General features: G+C 43.8%; 1 protein-coding gene across 2 annotated transcripts in view; it reads right to left on the reverse strand.

Annotated features, from left to right (window-relative positions):
- Positions 1–20,851, reverse strand: part of BRF1 (BRF1 RNA polymerase III transcription initiation factor subunit) — a 176,537-nt gene that overhangs the window by 53,114 nt on the left and 102,572 nt on the right. For both annotated transcript variants that reach the window (XM_049828830.1, XM_049828831.1), the window contains one exon: positions 20,037–20,315. In XM_049828830.1, coding sequence (XP_049684787.1) covers positions 20,037–20,315 — 279 coding nt within the window. The remainder of the gene's footprint in view (positions 1–20,036; positions 20,316–20,851) is intronic.

Below are 20,851 nucleotides of genomic sequence, written 5' to 3' on the forward strand. Positions count from 1 at the left end.
TCACCTAATGTCCCCGTAGCACATGGAGGAGGACGGGCACTTCTAGAGCTTCCCATCAAGGTCCCCAGTCAACTACATTCATGCCACTTAAAAATCATCATTCACCCAGCCAGCTCCCCCAGTGTTTAAAAATAAAAACCCTTAAAAGTCCTTTCTTTACAGCCTTTTAACGTCTTTCCAACAGACTCTAGTAGACGCAAGGGCTACAATCAGACACTGGGGATTAGGTTTGTAAACCTGTAGGATTATTTACTGTACTTGTCATTACTAAATGCACGCTAAACCCTCTTTTAACGCACCGTCTCCCCCTCTTCCTACCTCTGTGCAGCTAGTTAAATGTATACATAGCACGCTATTATGGGGATTTATTACAGAAGAATCATTCCAGCTGATATATTTTAAACTCCACATTTTTAAAAACAGCCATGTGAAGAATGTGTTTTTCTGTTTCTATTACAGGAGGCAGCACTATTTATTGCTCTGCCCAGATAAGAGGATTTCCTTACAGACAGAAATGGAGGCTGAACACTTCCCAGGAAATCCTCCGGAGCAGATATAATAGAAGGCACTTGGTGCTCTGGTCCCACGCAGCAAATAGACCCTCCGCCGCACCATTTCGCTGCAGTCAAAGAGCTGAAAGAGTTTAAACAAAGAGCCCTTCCACCTATTCAGCAGAAAACCAGACACTAAGCCCCCCCAGCATTTAAGAAATACTTCAGGGCTAGAGCACGACAAAATCTGAAAATAGTTGGGAGCTTTTTCACTACAAAAATCCTTGAGCAACAAACCAAACCACCTGAGCCCAGGGCGTCAGAAATACTGGGATTGATTGTTGCTCTCCAGGGAGGGACTAAAACAAACGGGAGCCACGGAAAGCTCCCGCAGATCGTCGGAGGAACCCAACGGGACAGAAACGCTTTTGCGGCTAAATCTGATGAGCGGTGCCAGTGCCACTTTGGGAGCTGCAAGGAGCACGAAGGGAAGGCGGTAGCTTAGTGTCAGAAAAGGCACTGCACAACCGCACCAGAATATAATTGATTAGCTGATCAGAGGGGACAAGAACCCATCTGGAGGGGAAGATAACTGATTTACCAAGGGGCGTGAAGAGAACACTCATTAAGCGTGGGTAACCGGGAGGGGAGCGGCGGCGGCGCAGGGCAGACAAAGTGCCGTAGCAATCAGGTAGGGAAGAGAAATGGATGTGAAAATGCTGCAGCAGCAGCAGCGCGGCACGAAGCGCAGCGTGCGAGGATCGACAGGTGTGCAAATGAACTCGCGGCGCATCGAGGTGTGCGCAGAGTCCGCGGGGCCGTAGGAGCGGGGTCCGCTGCGAGTTTTATTACTGTGGGGCTAGGAGCCTCGGAGCAGGCTGGGAGGTTATCTTTCTTGGCAGTTTTAAGCTGTCGCCGATCTCGCGGCTCTGGATAAGGCGCTGCTTTGTGCAATCCCAGCCAGCCCCGCCGTGCCTCCGGCACGCACCCCACGGCTGCCGAGGGCTCTGGTTCCCCCCGGTCACCTTTGGCAATGTCATCATACGCCGTCATAACAGAAGCATGCCACAAAAAAAACGTAAGGACGGAGCAAAATGAATTGCAGTTACTGACGAAATAAGGTCACAAAACGCATGATGTGGATGCTCGTATTTAAGTGAAAACGTTCTTTATTTTATTGTACCTGAAGCCACCTTGAAAATTACAGTCTACTCCTTCAGAGTGCCAATTTGACACCAGGATTTAGGTCCGATGGCGTACGGAGCACACGAGGCCACGCATACAGCATAAAGATAAATGAAGTCTGTCACTTTATTATTTCCTTCTGCCAAGGCAAGGTTAAGGGGTCCTCTCCAGCCGAAGCCAAGTTTCCAGCCCGCTAGCTCCTTCAGAGAAAGCAAACACACCGCACCACGCAGAGCGAGGCCCCTTCTTCCCAAAAACGTCTGTTCCCTCCAACGAGGGATGGCAGGAGGCATCGCTGGCCGGCGCCGGGCTGCCCGGCGGCACCAGGACACACAGCCCTGGCACTGCAAAGCGCCCACCGGCTGGCTCCTCACGCTTGGACCGCAAGAAGCGTCAAGGCAAAGCCCAACAGGGTGTAAACGAAGGGCAAAGAGGGAAAAGACTCGATCGAATGGAAACAAAGAAATTCCACCTCTCCGCTACATAGCCTACTACGGCAAGCGTGAGAAAGCGGCTGTGCAAGGGAAGCCTGTCCAAAAGCGGGGATGTACGAGCTCATTAGCTCTTTCCCATCTGCTGAAAACAGGACCTTCTCACAGAGCAAGGAGGAACAAGGAGCAAAGAGGAACCGGTTTGCTGTCGCTGCATCGGGCTCATCCATGTCGCTGTAGGCAGAAGGAGGTTTTCCTACAAGATTTGGCCTTAACCTGGCGCAGAACTACAAACTCATCTTTATTAAGTGCCTGCATCTCTATTTCCTCACACTGAGACTCAAGCTCCGGGTGTTACGTCTGTCCTGCAGCAGCTGACTAACACCCGACAGCCTTCCTGCATTAGCCGCCTTCGTACGGCGGTCGCAGAACAATTATCCCATCACAGGAACGGAATTTCAAATTTGTGTGCTTAATGATATACGAGAATGAATTATGAGAAAAGCTCTTCCTACAGTCAGTCATCTCGCACAGAACTTTTATTAGATACCGAACATATTTTTTACAAATTACATTTCAATTTAAAAAAACAAAAAAAAAAAAAAAAAAAAAAGAAAAAAACCACACCAACCCTGCTGCTTTTCTGGCAGCACATCCACACTGAAACAAATGCTATTGTTTCACCTCGCAGTCCACGGAGGATCTAATCAAACCGCACCCACACATTTTATATCCAGTTAAAGGTTATGCCACTAGTCTAACAGACATGGAAATTTGTTAACTTAAACACTAATTCATCAGAAAAACTGCTAATTACTCCATTCTTTCCAGAAATCCCCCCTGCAATACATATGCTTTTTAAAGCAGGTAGTACAAAAATAGACCAGCAATAAACAATGCTATTCTCATTCTGAAGATTTTTCTTTAGAGGTAAGCTCGTGCTTATTGAACTACATAGCAATATAAAAAGGCCCTTAAGAAAAAATCCTTTCAACCTCCCAAAATAAATACAGCTGAAAGTTAAGCTTTTGAACTGAAGAACATCTTGACACTGTCCTCAAAACCAGCAGCAGATGTTCCTCTTCTGGAATAATGTTCACGCCCCCCCCAACACCTTTTGAAAATAATGAAAAAGAGCATCATTTGCGCAACCTACTTGATGCAACTCATCGTTCTTTTTTAAGCTCACAACCCTGCTGTAATGACCAAGCGCTCAGAGGACGGCTGTTCTCAACAATACAGCAAAAGCTATTTTTTGCTGATCAAACCAATAACCATCAACGATCAACTTGACAAATATTCACCTGGAAACATACTAATTAGCTACCACGAATGCCATTTTTCAGCTCCAAAGCCCAGAAACGGTACGAGCTTCCATGCACAGACACAAGTCTTCTCCAACTCGTGACTTCTGCGTCTAGCAACGCCAAGACCGATCACAGCGCGCCTGCCAAAGGTGCATCCCGCTCACATCCCAGCGCTCGCCCACATATTCACCCCCTCCTGCCTGAGCAGCTGTGAACTTTTTTAAAAATGGAGACTATAAAGACAGATTTCCCCTACTTATTGCTCTTTTCCGTCCGATCACCAATTCCCTGCTGCATTTTCCTCCTTTGCCTTTTATGCTGTTCTTGGCATGTTTTCTCTCCTTTCCCTTCCCTCACCCTTCCTTCTTTTTGGTGCCTTCTGGCCTCTATTTTCTGCATATTTTTTTTTAAATCTCTGCAGGGGTATCCAACAGTAACAGTTTATATAAAGGGAGAGGCGAGGCAGAAGAACCGACCAGCATCTTAATCAGTTACCCTCTCCAAACCCCACAAGTGCAAAGCACCGCCGTATCTCTTGCGGAGGGAGAGGGCCGTACAATGCCCTGGAGAGCCGACACCAAAGGCAGCCGGGCTCCGATCAGTCTCCAGCTCGCTTTCTCCGTGTTGCCAGACCGCTATGTAAAACAGCAAGAGCGCTTTACACCCCAGCCAGCCATAAAGGGAACAGCTGGTTTAATGTTTCGTTGCTGAAGCATCATTTCTGCAACTGCAGCTCGCAGGTTAAGTAGCCAGGTCTTGCTGTGGGAGCTAAATGCTCTGCTGTCCGTCCCTGCAAGCCCAGGATCCTTGCCTGGCCAGCGCTCAGCCACCCCAGCAGAAGGACATATGTTTCACTAAGAAGTAAATCTACTCCTCTAACGTGCCACACTCCCTGCACCAAATAGAACGAGACAGGGAGCTCTGCACTACTGAGAACTTGAAAGCAAATCCTACAATCTTGCTTGGATTATTTTTATCTGTATTTTTTTTTAACCAGGAATCAATTTCTGTTCCACCAGGAAGAAATTTAAATGTATACGGCCATATATACACACACAGTTTTTAAGCTACAAAGGCACAGGAAAAATTTAAGGAGACTTACAATACAACATTTTAAGGCTAATTTGACCGATCAGAACTCAAAAGCAAAGCTAACTTATTTTCCTAGGACATCACTGAAAAGTCACAGTTGCCTCAAATGATGGCCCAAAAATTAGGGCAATTTTCCTTTAGCAGAAGTAGAAATGGTCGAACTGTCACGAGGAAGTGCAAACCAGAGCTCAGCCTCACTCCGACACATCTTTTGCCACATCAGAGTTACCACACTTGCCTTTGCGCTCCCACCCGACAACTCCCCACCTCCGGAACAGACACAGTGGCCAGCGCTGGGCATCCAAAGGCCACAGACTCACATCCACATTAACCTGGCCTGTGTCAGCTCTCCATTAAAGCAGCAGTCTTCCTCTTGTTCCCAGCGCTGTGGTCTGGACCAAAGAGCTGCTCCAGGTTAAAATTAGCCTAGCAAAGTAACTCACCCAGGTAAGTGAGAAAGAGGAACAAGCTGAACTTCCCACTTATAATTTTCTTATCATCACCCTTACCTTCTCTCAGCAAAGGTGGGCTAACTCCTACCCCCTCCTTTGAGGTTCAGAGTTTGTCTATGGTAGATCCGATGACAAGCTCAGCGCCAGCCACCAGAAGCCACCCAGACTGCAGAAATGCTTCAGTAGGCAATTATTAGTATTAAGACAACATCACAATATAGCATATTAAATTATATACCAGAGTCTTTATTTAGAGGGGAAAAAAAAAAAATCAATTTGTCTCCTGGCCATTTACCGTGCTATCTGGGCAGGCTGAATGGTGAGAAGCTGTTTACTGAAAGAAAATTATGAGGTAAGAAATTTCTCATTCTGTTACCCAGCTTCTTCCTTCCTTCCTTGCTAATGAGAAATAGCAAGCAGGGAATTACAGAGATGGAGAGAGAAAAGAGAAGGTAAAAGTTTATTATTATTATTATTTATTATTATTATTACTACAGTAGAGTAACCGGCAGAAGCAGAAGCTCCCCTGCAAAAAGCAAAAGCTTTGCAAACAAAGCAGTTAGGTGGGAACCTGGCCCAAAGGAGGAAGCCTCTGCAGTGGCTGGGGGCTGGATTCACAGGCATAAAACACCGCCTGGTAGCTGCTATGAGAGGCATGGAGCAGAGAGAGATCACACATGTAAGGTCCTGCCTCTGGTTCAGTGACCAGGACCACCAGTTGGGAGTTTACAAACCTGGAAGGAGCAGACATGGGTTCGAATTCTTAAAAGGTGGCGGCTACAGAAATGCAGATCCATTTAAGAGCATCAGTCCATTATGCAACAGACGGCCACGGCCAGGACAGACCATGCTTTTAAATAAAAACCATGGAGGTTGCGCTGTTTCTTGTCAGATGAAGAGCTATCTTTTTGTCTCTGACCAAACCTAATGGCTGAGAAACAGGTAGGTGGTAAAGTACTTCTCTGTGTTGCTCTGGACCCAAACAGAGCTCTCATAGCAGCCCTGCCCCTGGGACCATTCAGGCAGCTATATGAAGCATATAAGGACCTCTGCAGTCCAAAGTATAGGCGCTGCTTGGGTGGCTCCAGGTGACAGCGGAGCATGGCCAGCTCGCTTGGTCATCCGGCCAAACTGCAGCACAGTCCTGCTGCAGGCAGCCCGTACTGCAGCAAACTCCTCGAGAGGACACGGAGGACATGCATGTGTTCCCTCCTCCTCTCCCCAGATGTTTTAGGGACTGCAGCGAACCTTTTCCCAGATGCGCAGTAGACGGTGCTGAAGGCTTTTAACATTTTGCCTGCAGCAGCTCTGAGGCCCCAATGCCTTGGCATTTGGATAGAGTGAACCGTAAGCACAGCGTAATTAGCATGTGTACTCCATATGCCCGAGATCCATCATTACAGCGCTGGAATGCCCTTCGACACCACAACTTTCCAAAAGAAGAAAGTTGTGGAGAAGTTCCTGGAGAATAATTTGTCTTATTCTCCAGGAACAGTGGAAAAAGGCACTTCCGTGCACAGGAGGTTTCGGTGGAGCTGGAGAAATAACCTTTTCCCGACAAAGCCCAGCAGCATGATTCACCTATAAATAATGGAGCTGGTTTCAAAGCCAGCCTTTCAAGCTAATGGCCATCCGAAAGGCCAGCCATATGCTTGTACAACCTGTCATTCTGATTAATCTCAACATCTGACTTGTATATAAAGTTTATATAGTAACAGGACTATATTTAATATGTCATTTTAGCTAGGTTACGTACTGCTGATTCTACAGTTTCTCACCAAGCGGCCAGTCTTCTCCAGGTTACAGGCACACAAAGGACCCTGTTTAAAAGTTGATTAGATGCAGAATGGAGCAAAGACTTTGGAAAGATTTTAGTAAGTCTCAAAAACCAGGTAGATTGGTAAGACGTTTCAAAGAGAGCCCAGGAAAAGATAAGGTCTCACATCCACATGCAATTAATTCTTTATTTAAATATATTAGGCCTCTACTTAACACGGTATTGCAGAGGCAAGAAGAAAGTTACAAATCACGGCTCAGTCTCACATACACTAAAAGGATTCATGGCTCTTTCTGCCATGCTCCCATTTTATTTTACAGCATATGGCATAGTATCAAAGTTGTTGTTCTTTAATTAACTGAATAACGATGCCTCCCCATGAGGCTTAATCTAAGTTCACCATAACATACTGTATTATGGCACCAATTCTCAGAAACATGACTACATGTCCACAGCCTACTTGGAGAGAGGGATGTGCATATCGTGTACCAATTCATTTAAACACATTCAGCATTACATGCAATATTGATTTCTCTGAAATCAGGAAAGTTTATTTTGAGTTAACTAAACCAAAGTTATCTTCTGACAGTAAGCTCTGGATAACTTTTTACTATTTCACTACTAATATGAACCTACTGTCAAGACCTACTGGCCTTTCCTATGGAGTAGACATTTATTTATATTGTATTTATTTCTTTTACTTTAGATAAGACAGGGATGGACTGCTCTTTATGTTAGTCTTAACTAAGTACTCTCTCCACAGCAGACTTAAGCATCATTAACTGTGCAGTGAAATAAGCCCAGGATAACGGGCTGATAGAATGGACCGATGAGGGAAGAGCTCTCAAGGTGCACAGACAAAAGCCCTGTCTCCTGAAAGAGTTAAGATTTTGAATCTTACTAGCAAGATAAAGCAGAGAATACTAAAGTCTGGACAAAACACTCCCATGCAATCACGCCATCAAAATCAACATAAAAATCTTTAAATGCTAAAATAAAGCCAAGCAAAGGAACATTACCGTCAACGACTGCCAACTGAAATGAATGATCTGGGTTGAAAGCGTTTGCTGACGTAGCTACAAGTTGCCACAAAGACTTGAGGGCTGTGGCAGCAAACCGGTCTGTGGAATAGCTCCTCACCTCCTGCCGAGATGAACCAGGCACGGGGACCTCAACTCTGCCATCGCCCCCAGGGACCAAGGGGATGAAGCTGGAGCTATGCCACTCGGGAGCGTTTTGGGAGCAGGACCAACTGCACCCCTCACTCTGAACTGGGCGTCGCAGACCCAAGATAAGGCCGAGTCGCTATTTCTGGCGGCAACGGCAGAGAACCCGTGACTTTTGGCCTTTGCCCAGAAGAGGTTTGCAAGTTGATGAAAGCACCTTATAGCTAGGACACCACCGACAGGCAGCCAGCGCGGCTGTGCCAAGGCATCCGTGCCCACCGGCATCACCCTGGGAAAATCCAACACAGGAGTAGAGGAGGCTGTGCCGGAGGCTGCGGATGCAGGGATCCCAATGTCTGCACCCACAAAAGTTTAATTCTTAAGGTGTTTCTCAGCTGCTTCCAAAAGACCATTCCATCACTGCGGTGACACTGTGATCAACCAGCTTGACTGACCGAAATGGCTGCGCATCTAGCAGCCATAAAAACTTGCAGACTACATTATTCCACATTTTGCCCAAAAGAAGAGGACAGATTTAACAGTACAAAGTCATCTAAATCACAGCCTTAATTGTACTGGCACTTAAAAAAAAAGAAAGGAAACAACAACAACAATTTCAGGCTTTCATGTTATTTTTAGACACTACATTCTTCTCCATATTGTAGTAAAATTAAAAGTAGAAATCTTTGGATGCAGCAAGGAGAATGAGGAAGCTTGCCAAATTTTGGGGAATCAACAATTAATATAATAGCAATTAATTCAGAAGAGTAACTACACAACACTGTAGGGTTCCCTGTGTATTCTGTCCCAGTGATTGCTTAAAAAATTTGTTAGGCAAAGAAAGAAAATAAAAATGTTCTTTGTTTATTTTTTTTCTAAATTACCAGCATCACAAGCTCATGCTGGTATTTGAAAGTCAGTCCGGGCTCTCCCTAGTTATATATCCTTATTATCATAAACATTCCACAATTGGAAATTACTTTTTGTGATGCTTACGCCAAAAAGAAAATAGCTGTATTGCATCTGCAGAACCAAAAGTAGTAAAATGTAATAAACATTCATCTTTGTCAGTGGCTCTGCAAACCAATCTGTTTGGCACGTAGGTGCCATTTTTACACAGTTGCTTTATTACTACATAATTATTGATGGATCAGCCAAGCGCTCTCTCAAGGAAGACGGTTCTTAAAAACGACCTTGTTAAAAGTTTAAGTGTAAACCCTACGATAAAAAACAGCAGCTAGATTTCATCTGATATAAACTTTTAAGGGGGGGGGGGGGGAATTGGAGGGACAATTTCAAGAAATGCTACGTTTGAGGCAGGCATGAAATTGAAGCAGACAAGAAACTTTAATGTGGTAGAAAAAAAAGAATTGGGGACATCTGTACCGAGAATAAGTTGTAAGTAGCAGGAGGAATTATCAATCTAGCGATGTGCCAGCTCTCTGCATTTCAATCGCTTCACAAGCCATACCATAAAAATTGTTTGCAATGAAAGGAGTATGAAGAATTCCTAGATTTTATTGCTCCCAGTGATATTCTACCCAGTTTGTGTGTGTACACCGATTGTATCCTTTCAAGTACAACACTGTTTCGTATTAGTACCTGTTTAAATTACTTGCCCACAAACATCACTCCACGTTCAAAATGCCTCACTATTAAAATTTCTGTTTCAGTCAAAGTACTGTAAGAGTTTTTATCAAGCTTTCAAAGGCAAGAAAGTTTCATGTGAGCTTTCTGAAAGTCGAGATAAAGCAATAAACTTTTAAATTTAAAGAAGGCTTTTTCAGGAGAGAATTCGGCATACCTTTTTGAATTCCCTCCCCGCCTTGTTAACCCAAAACTTCTTCATTGCTCGCAGATTTCTAAGTGTTGCATTTCTGGAGCTGAACTTCAAGATCAACCTTACTCCCAGTACAAAGACCCTGCATATAAAATTAACTCGGGCAACGGCATCTCTGAAGTCGCCCATTCCAGTTCACTGATGGATTGTAAAACCTTTCCAGCACCGATACCTCAGCACAAGCACGAACGCCGCTCTCAGCCTCTAAAATACACATTCTTTGCTGCCGCAGTGACGTGGTCTGAAGCGCTCCCCCCAACCCCAGCTGAACTGGGGGAGCTGGTTTCTGCCGTCATGGACTCACCCCCGTGCCCCGTCCCGCCTGCTGCCGTGCTGGCCAAGGCATCGCTCCCTAACACACAGCTGTCAAAGCGACCCTGTTATTAAACACGGCTGCAGGAACCTGTGACATTTTTGACAGACCCGGGCGAGGGAGGCAACTACACCTGCAGTAACGCCAGCAGGTAGGAGGGGGATGAGCCAGTAAAGCGAGACGCTTAACCTCGGCCAGCAGCACTCGCAACGTCGCATCCTGACACGCTCGCTCCACGTTAAAACCGGAGGCCAAATTCAACCCGTGTAAAACAGGGATTTTATCTTTGCTCTTGGGGAAGAACTTAGCCCAGGAGCTTCGTGCTAGTTCTGCAGCAGCTACAGAGCCATGAGGCATGGTGGTAGCATGGAAAGCAGCACTCCCACTAAGTGCAAAAACTCTGGCTTGAAGCGCGAAGAGAGACGTTAGGGAAAAGCAACTTCCCACTGAAGTATGTTTTATTTAATGAAAAACTTTGACAGAATACAATACTACCACCGGTGACACAATTTCATGTTGATACGGATGTTGCTGCATTTCGATACATGACTTCTATGGTAATGTGGATTTGCATTTTTTACCGTTAGCAGGAAATTGGTAAGGGCCATTAAACGTAACTTCCAAAATCAGTCATTTGCCTTGCTCTTATGCAAGTGTTAACAATTTGGTCACAGAGCGCTCTTTTACTTCCCTCCCATCTGTGAGTACACAGTGGCTTCCCCACCGTAACTAAATCAAACACGGCATTCAGGTAGTGAATTTGCTGAAAAACGGTATCCCTTCCACCCACTGTACAGCTGTTTACTTCTGGCTTCTGCGTTTACACCCATCTCAAGAGCCTTGTTTCTTGGTCTGAATTTCTTTCCAGGTACTACTTAACAACATTATTTACACTCTCTCATTTCATATTTATTCCCTTATTTCTGCTACCCAGTTGTAAATATCCAGGTCTTTCATCACAGAAAACAGCTTCTACAATCTTAGGTGTACACATACATTTCAATATGAAAGCTGAGCCTTACCTTAAACTGCTGACTTTAAAAGTAAAAGAAAGTATTTTCTGCTTCCTTCTAGCAAAACTTGGCTGCAAAAAATCCCTAGAGTCAATCCTTTGCAATTCCTCCCCTAATTTGCAACTCCCCCTCCCCACACAGCCTGCCAGCATCTCCTCATCTGGCTGCTTCAGACACTCTTGACCCAATCAGTCCACGCAATCCTAGATAAAAGATCACGATATTTGTTATTAATAACCAACCCAAAGCTGGTCTTATCTGCCAGTTTCTATGCCTTTGTACCACTGTAATTAATGAACACCAAAAACTCTAAACGCAATTTTATCAGCCCTACCGAATGCATTCTGGTGGCTGAGTATGAAAAAAATTAAATTGAAAAGCTGAAGACTACAGTAGCCTCATGTTGCCAGGTCACTCTGATTCCAGGTCAAAGAATACTCTATATTTGGCTGCTTTGATTATAATTGCTTACAGGATAAAAAATAAATAGCAATTATCTCATTGTCACACTAGAAAAAAGACCTAATAAATGAACCAATCCTAAAGTAACATTGAAAAACAAATTATTTCAAAAGCAATCAGGAGTAGTAAAATTCAGTTTCCAAAATTGTTTTTAATTGCCAACAGTGTCAACATTAATATTATTCCTCTATTGCATAATACATCCATTTTAGCTATGAAAGCATTTAGCAAATCAAAAATGTCAAACTACAATTATACATGGCTAAACTCATGACTGTTTTCATCAACAGACTGTAGTGCCATATCTGAAATCGCTAATTACAAGGGTCATCTACGCAAGTCACAGTCCAACCCGTGCATACGCATGTTTATCTTGACTACTATGACAGTCCCGCAGATTTCAGACCAACAAACAAAACAGATGAAGTGCGTAGGGGTGTGATGAAGTTAATCCTTAAGAGGATATAGAAATTCATTTTTCAAACTAAATTCAAAGCTACTGAACAAAAGCAAAACAACAAACGGCTACACAAAAATATTAAAACCTTGCAAAAACAGCGCTCCATTTAAAGGGTTTGCTTTGGTGCATTTTCAGTTTGCAGGTATTGCCTTTACCAGCTGAACCTGTACCACAAGAAAATAAAGTACTTCAGCTTTTTTAGAAGATGCAAGATAAACACAAAGTGGTCAGGATCCACCACAGCACTGCACGTGGATTTATTACCCATCATATTAAACTCAAAGTAGCTAAGCCTTGCAAATCTCTCTGCATTGCATTTCCTTCTTCCAAGGGAACGTTTTGTGGCTCCTTGACCTAGGTTAATAAGTCTTTATTCTCAATAACAACTGAGACCATGAAGCCTCCCTGAACTGAACCCAGACCTCCACTCCTGACATTTCAGATACCGTGATGAATTGTTCAAATAACATCCTCCTGAGCAGGTAGCTTTCCACGCAAATTTAACGTCCTTTCTGTAAGCCTCCATGCATTTCACCTTCTGCAATTCTCTAATGAACAATTTCAGTTTTCAGTGAGTTTTTTAGTGACAGACTTTTCTTCCTTTTTGGCAGAAGGGCAGGGCAGGAATGTCCGTTTCTTCTGCAAACTGGCCACCTAACCAAATAACTGTGAGCATTAATGGGCTCAAATTCTGGCAGGTGCAGAAAAGGAAATATCACATAATTCTCATACTAGCAGGGAGTTAAGTTTTTTTAGCCAGGTTTCCTGTGTGCCTGTAGGTGCCTGTGTTGTCACCCCTCAACACCACCACCCCCAGTCTTGTTTTAACGCGCAGCCTATTTCAACCAAGACTTAGGAGCGCGGCAATGATCCCCGAGATGGTTACCCTTCCACAGGTTCCCTGAGAATCCCAGAAAGACAGGAGCAATAATAAATGCCCCTGAAAGTATCTCCCACGCTGAGAACCAGCATCTTTTCAGATGGTAGGGAGTGCAGACAGGAGAAAACCTTGAAAGGAGGTCCCAAAAGAAGGAAAATCTTAGATCGGTGCCTACAAATGCCGAGGCATCAAAGTCAACCACGAAACACAACCCTCCCTTAGTATTTGGGGAATGACTGTTTTCGTAATTCTGCTATTTAGGCATGGGAAAAGCACCACTCCTAAAGCCCCAGCTGAGCTTCTCCTCTTCTCCCTGCTTGCCCAGCTCTGTGCTCCTGGACACTTCCACCTCCTTAAGCCTAAGACTAAGCCTAGGCAGAGCAGATGACAGCAGACCTGGACTTTCCCCTCAACACAAGGGAAAACAGTGCATAAAAATCTGCTGGGGCTGATGGCTTCTCTTTGCTCCATCAAAAAGCACTGTCAATGCAGCAGCACACACATGTCAAATATCAACATGCAGAATGACACACCAGAACCCCCATCCGGCACGTTTACCCTCTTCTCCCAGTCGCGTGTCTCCGAACCAGAGAAACAGCCCTGCTGCCACGTCCTTCTCCAAAGAGCCTGCCGCCAGCAGATGGCCGAAGCAGCGAAAGAAGAGAAAGAGGCTTTTTTGCCTTTTTCTCCTCAAAGCAAGGAAGGATAAGGCCTTAAGCAGCAGGTGAGCCTTCTCAAAGAGCAATGTAGGGCTTTGACACTACTCAAATTGAAAATAAAACTCATTTTCCGTCATGCTTTTATTGGAAGAATTCAAGACAGAAAAGACATGTTGCCCACTGAGCACTGAGCAGTTGGGATGAGGCTGGAGTCAGGCAAAAAAAATAAATTCAAGCCTGGAAAAGCTTTCAAGATTTTAAAACATCTCCCATTCCAAACCAGAATTTTATGAAACAAAAAATAAGAAAGAAGGAGAATGGAGAAGGGCATAATAAGACTTCCTCCCCTGAAACAGTTGGGATAACAGGACAGCCAGGCTGCTCAGCCAGCCAGGGGCTAAGGGCATTCCTTCACATGGGATGTGGCCAAGTAAGGTTTAAGAGGTGGGTCTGCTTCTTTCGGCTCAGGAACCCAAATCCCACTTTCCAGTACATTCTCCCAACCACAGCATCCACTACTCTGGGGCAGTTCTTTTTGATCAAGACTTCTGACAAAAACGACACACATTTTCCTATAAGGAATATCTGTATTGATAAACCAATCCTCTGGAAAATTCCTTAAACATTCACAAATGTTCTAAAAATGTGTTCACATGATTCAGCTTATGTTTTCACTCAAATTTTTCTCCTTGATGGCTCTAACAAACTGCAGGTTTCTCTCCAAAACTCCTCTCTAGATCTGTTTGGAAATCTTTCAGCCAAACTACATGATTAGTTTTCATCCCTTAACCTTCCTAGTTACTCACGGCATGAATATGGAATGAATTTATAGCATTCCTATCGTTTAATGAAATGCAAAGATCCTGCAGGAAAAAATGTGTACACAGATTTTGGAGTTACACATGCACACGCAATACTTGTGCATGAGTGACATACACAGTCAAGTAAGAAAATCATGTCATCTGTAATTCATACCCAAGACTTCAGGTATCAAACAACTGCATTCAAAGCAGCTGGTGGTCTCCTATTACAATGCTGGCTGCAGCAAGCTCTTCACATCTCATTAAAAGCACAATGAAGGCTCAATCAGGGACACAGTCTATCAAGACTGCCAAACATAGGCATATAGAGGCTAGATTAGAAAGATTAGCTTGTACCAAGGTTTTTTATTGCTTGGATCTCAAAATTGGGAAGGAGCTAGTCCTGTCACAGAAAATATTTTCCAATCAGCAAATGGCACACAAAGATCAAACCCTCAGAGTGCTCGGAAGGCATCACAGAAGGAAGGTGGCACCAAGCAGGTCACACATGCTGCTCATTTCCACAGGTGGGGCTTAAAACCACCAAAACAACTGCAACATTGAAGCCAGAGCCAGAAGAGCAATCAGGATGGGGACACACATGCTTTGCACTGATGACCAAGTGTACTTTGCATATGTAACACAATTAGTGCTAAACTCAGCAGCTTTATTTCTCATGTGTGCAGTAATTATGATTTAATAGGGCTTCATAATGTTCTCTCTAATTACTGATTATATCTTTTTGTATACTTTTATATGAACGTATACATTTATATATTTTCAAACAGTTGGCACTGATGTACTCAGACAAAATCTGAGGAAGAAAGCAGGATGCTAGAAGAACAAATCGGCACACAGAGGAGGTCAACACCCCTCCATCGATGGAGCAGCAATGGCGAGAGCAGAGAGCCTGCCCCACGCCACACCGCAATCCGAGCTGGGATCCCTGATGGGGCAAACAACTCTCCTTGGCACACACGGCCGCCGACAGCCGTCCTCCGACCGTTTTCAGCCTGCGGGCCCTTTAGCATCCTCCTGCGGCAGCTCAGACCCTGCTAGAAATGTCATGTTTCTGCAAACTTCCCTGCCCGCAGTGCTGCCGGCACCAGTCTGCTGCCAAAAAAAAAAAAAAAAAAAGGGAGGGGGGGATCACACACACATGCATTTTTCCTTGCTGCGTGAGGGAACTGAGTCTGCTCACGGAGGGATTGGGGAAGCCCCAAGGCCAGGACAAAGCATGAAGTGGGAGCTGGCAGCTGCAGGGGATGAAATCCAGAGAAAAAGAGTAAGAAAGACCCTGGAGGATGAGCTCATCCCAGTCTCGTATAACGTCATCTTTAGCCACTTTTCATATCCTCCTTGAGTAAGAAGTTGAAAAGCGCTGGTACACAGGGACAACAACTATTCGATCAATGAACACTGTCTGCATGGGGTCTTTAACACCCACGGAAATCAATGGCAACATCTTTCAACCTCAGCCCATGTCAGATTATGCCTGCAGCAGTAATGGAGGCATAAACACAAGGAACAATAAATGAGCAAACTATTAATTGTGAGCAAGCATAAAACCTTTCTCATGTATTCTTGGTGAAATTAGCAGCGAATGCAGTTACCTGGGTGCCTAAGCAAGCACAAGATGGTACACGCACAGTGATTTCTCACTGCAAAAGCCGCTTACTTTCATGAGGACATGCAGGAGCGTGTTACCACCCACTTCACATACATTATTTGAAACTGCCCTAAACGACTGCATGTGAATTTTTATTCAAAACAAAAACTAAATCGGGTCTCAAACACCACAGAGATTACAAAGAGGAAGTTATATAAAAGTCAGTCAGTAACTTAAACCCTGTATTTTACCTTTATCTCTGTTATTATCAGACCTTCCTCACTTTTAGCCCTGGCCAGAATTAAGTTTACAACTTTTGATTTATGTGGCAAGAAGAAATGAACTGGCAGTGTACAACCTAGCAGCATCATATGGGAAGGACAGGGTGACAGCCAGCAAATAGACAGAAACACCAAGATGATAAATTTTTTGAAGTGGTATAAAAGGGACATAAAAATAAATTGCAAAGGGAAATTTTACACGGAAGAGTGTTATTTCTTGAGAACAAAGCCCGTGATATTTGACTGTGGCAGTCTCCTAAATGAAAAGGTGCCCTGTTTTGAGGAACTGCAGAATCGGAAAGAGCACGTAGAGCATAGAGAGGATGCTGGGATGCTGCACAGCCAGGAAAATGGACAGACTGATGTATCCGTCTCCATCTCTGAAACGGAGATTTCACTATAAAGCACTTTCATCGTGAAGAATAAGAAAAAAAGCAGTTTGCAAAGACTTAAACAGATTTCAGCTTAAATGTCTCTGCAAATTAATACACTTTGTAGGAAAAAAACAGTCAAATGTAGTGTTTATTCTAAGCACTTTACTGCCTCAGACTCATTAACCCAGTACTTTACATGCCGTCTTTGTAATGCAAATTTGCTAAAATACTATGCTTTCCATAAAACATTCATATAGACAAGCTCACACTGCTCAAATACCAATTGTAAGCAGACCAAAAATACACTAAATTTTTCCTAATACTTGGGCTCTGCACCTAAGTCTTATCTGCATAAGCAGTTTGTGAGAAACCTTCTGCTGTTGCTGCAGCCACCATGGCACAAAGGTGGAAGATTTCCCAAAGCAGCTGATGTAGGCAATTATAAACTGAATTACCACATGCAAAAGCCAAATGAAAAGACTTCGCAGAAGGTACCTACAGCAGAGTTATTTTTGAGGAAGAGAGATCATTACAGAGAGGAGAGCAGAGGAGATACCCTGCATTTAAGGAGGCCAAACATTGCACATACTGCACCTGCTTGCTGAGCTCCTATTTAATAGCCACCTGCCCAACCACACAGTGTATCACCATGAGGGTTCGCTGGGAATCCTCACCAGGTAGCACCAGGGATGCTGTTTCCAACCGCTTGCACTGACCAGACATAATACACCCATCCAACAACACGTGGAACCCAGCAAGAGGTACAAAATCATCCCGACTAAGGTCTCCGGCCCAACCTGACCCAGATGGTCCACACAGTGGAAGATGACTCGGGGTTGGAGAGGGCTGAAGGAAGGGAAAGGTTTCTGGTTTATGACTTACACAGCTGTGGAGAAGGACCAAAACATCACCTTAAGGGTGCAATGTTATGACGACTCTCTCCCTTCTCCAGTGGGCTTTCTATGTTCATGTTGGAACATGAAATACCATAGCAAACCTATGGCCAGCTGAGATTCACAATACAAATTGCACTGAACTAATTCAAATACACAGGATAAATTTAGAAAATTTTATGATCTTTCCCTCTTCCCTCCACAGGTACCAACTACTTTTGTTTCAAGATGATCTATAATTCTCCCATCTCAGATTAAACTCTGAGCAACTGCTCTCATCCTGTATTTCGTTTTGAAAACCGACGTTTCTTTTTCAGACATGAAGAAGGGCCCAAAAACCTGGAAATTGTTTAGTTTTACAGCTATACTAGTTGGCCTGATAGAAGAAGATACCACCTCCAGGTACAAACTTTTCCCAGATTTCCCAGAGCTATGCGGCAGAATTCAAGACATCCTTGCCTGAGGTGACCGAAACATCTACACTGGTTTTCATCTGGGTTCAGAGCTAAGGTGACCAATGCGAGGCATCTCAACAAGAGGTTTTCTTTATTCTGCATAATAACATGCCAACTACAAGCCAGGTGTATTTCCCAGCCTGTCTGCTAGACCTGGCTCCCAATCATCGAAAACACATTGAGTCTCTGTTACTGCTCCTGAACCCAGATGACTTTCCGAAGGAAAGCAGGTCCTCAGGGGGGTGACGCACACCACGATGCGCCCACACCATGCAAGCACCACGTGGCAAGGGCTCGGAGGCTGGGAACTGCGCCCCAGCACAACTACCCCGCAGTACAGACAACACCAAAGTGAATCTGACTTCACGTGAAACTTTAAATGTTCATATGAAACTTAATAAATTAGCAGAGTCACTGGGCGAGGCGGGGGGGGGGGGGGGGGAGGGGAGGGAGTTTGGGGCAGGATCTACAATCAAAATAAAACCAAAACAGTAACGTGGCATATGAGCTTCACAACATGTTAAGAAAAATAAGTACTTGTTCAAACACCCGCAATGGTTTCTCAGACGCATTAAAAGAGAACGAACATACTGAAACCTATTTGGTTTTGAAATTCAGTTCATTTGGCACATCCTCCACTTTTGAAAGAACACAAACAGCAAATGCAGGCAAGCCACAGCATGAGCAGCCATGCGCTCTCCTGCCCACCTGCCTGAAGCCTGACTCAGAGGAACGTACCTGGCTATACCAGCTTAGTCTCATCTTTAAACTCAGTCCTCAGCCTGTCCATTAGAATGGTCAATAGCAATGCCAGCTGTGAAACATCCATCACTAGGAACTCATTTTTACAGGTCATTGGCTAGCCAGACAACAACAGCTTCTAGCCATTACTGACCTCTCTTCAACATGAACTGCTGATTTCCAGGAGAAAGACGAGCCACGAGCCATCCATTTTCTTAATTGTAATTAAAACAAAACCAAAACCACTCGACTGTTTCTATATGATTTCATTTGTACAAAATATAAACATGCGATCATCTTGCTACATTTCTGGAATGCAAACGCTAACATAATAAGAATCTGAATGCATTCAGTTCATCTATTGAGGCAGGGAGCACCTTGCAGTAAGCAGGTGCTGTTGAACAGAAATTAACATCAGAGCAGTTTGGATAACAAAATGTTCTGCTGCATCAACCCCCAACTAAGCTGACAAAAGATTCGGATAGGTGTGTCTCAGGATGGAAAAAGCAACTGTGATAAAGAAAAGAATAAGATGTCCTTTAGATATGTTCCATTCTCAGAGACATTAAGATGCAAAAGGAATTGAAAAAAATGCCATCTCCATAACGCTCAAGCACACATAAGAAAAAGCAAACAAACCTGCCTAGACAACTGGCTGTTTGCAGTACAGTCTGCTTTAATGGCTCTAGCAAAATTGGCTTCCTTAGTTGATCGGTCCTGCTCCCACTGTACTATACAGAGCTACATGATGCAGGTAGATCTGGGGGTTTTAAGAGAAATGGAGCAAAACCACCAGAACACACACCAAAGTCTGTGTCAAAGAAAAAAGCATACAAGCAGTTATTTCCTCTTACAAACGTCTTAAATATTTGCCATTTGCAAAGATTCTCAACCAGAGACGCAGACTGCATCATGTTTGACTCCAGTAAAATGTCTCCTGAGAAAGTCTGCCTTGATCTAAAATTCTCATACTTGGGTTTCAATTCCCAGTCATATTTACAGGAATCTGCTTCCTCCAACTTCCTAATTGAGACTGCATGGCTTGAAATATGCCCATCAGCTATCATATGACTGCAAATCTACTCGACTAAGAGATACACATTCTCAGGCATCAGAAAATAATTAGGCATTCCAGATTTTCCTGCAGCTTCCTGAGGAGCAGATGCCAATGACCAACATCAACAACCAAGACCACTGGTCCTATCCCGCCCCACAGCTCCTGTACCTTGAAATTACAGTGATTCATGGAATTGCTACCACTGTAACCATCAAGATACATGGAAATTACACAATAAACCCACAACTGGCTGCATGTGTTCAGTTTTCACTCTGAGCTGAACTGATCTCCTACTCACCAGGCTCTCGGTCCTTAGTGGATATGCATTCTTTTATGGACTCTGTTATGCCAAGACTAGCTGCAGTGGGGAGTGGGCCAAGCAAGGATTCCAGTGCAGGTGGTCTTACAAGAGCTTCATTTCCATTTTTGCATTCCCCATCTTCATTTTTTTTGACTCTATCCTTCTCATGAAGTTCATTATAAAAGTCCTTGTTTAAGTGATTAGCAGCTGCTTCCAGTTCCTCATCTTCTGCCTCCTCCTCTCCAAGTATGCTAGAGGTATTATCTTCTATAGAATCTGTAAGGGGAAAAAAACCCCAAGAGATCACTGCATGCCATCTTTCACAGAAACTAAATAAATAAAGGCGCTCACTTAAAGAATAAAAAACTTTAGAAAGAAATACACAATATTTTAGTACACTGTATGAATACATGGAGTTTCCAGATGCTCTTCAAATTCATTACCTTGGCTATTAAAATGTATTTTTGTGAATACAGCCATCATTTAAAATAGAAGTATTGTGTTATCAAATTATGACAGGTAAAAGGGCTTTGCGAGAGAAGCCGGCTTCTTATTGGTATAATTACAAATTAGAAATAGCCAGTTCAACCTGCACAAAGCCCTTCCATATTGCTTAGTCAACTGGGGGATTTGGTGACAGAAGAGTCTAGATATTGGTCCACTGCACTTTCAGTGATGAAAAGGAACACTCTCAGGTACCAGTGCCAAGTTTATACTACACCAGGAAAGAAAAACGACTGAAATCATTAATGAACTGTCATTGTGATGAACAATGTAGTTGTTTTGAAGACTGATATATGAACCAACTAATT

This window comes from Accipiter gentilis, chromosome 25 (assembly GCF_929443795.1).
Source record: "Accipiter gentilis chromosome 25, bAccGen1.1, whole genome shotgun sequence".
NCBI classification, from domain to species: domain Eukaryota; kingdom Metazoa; phylum Chordata; class Aves; order Accipitriformes; family Accipitridae; genus Astur; species Astur gentilis.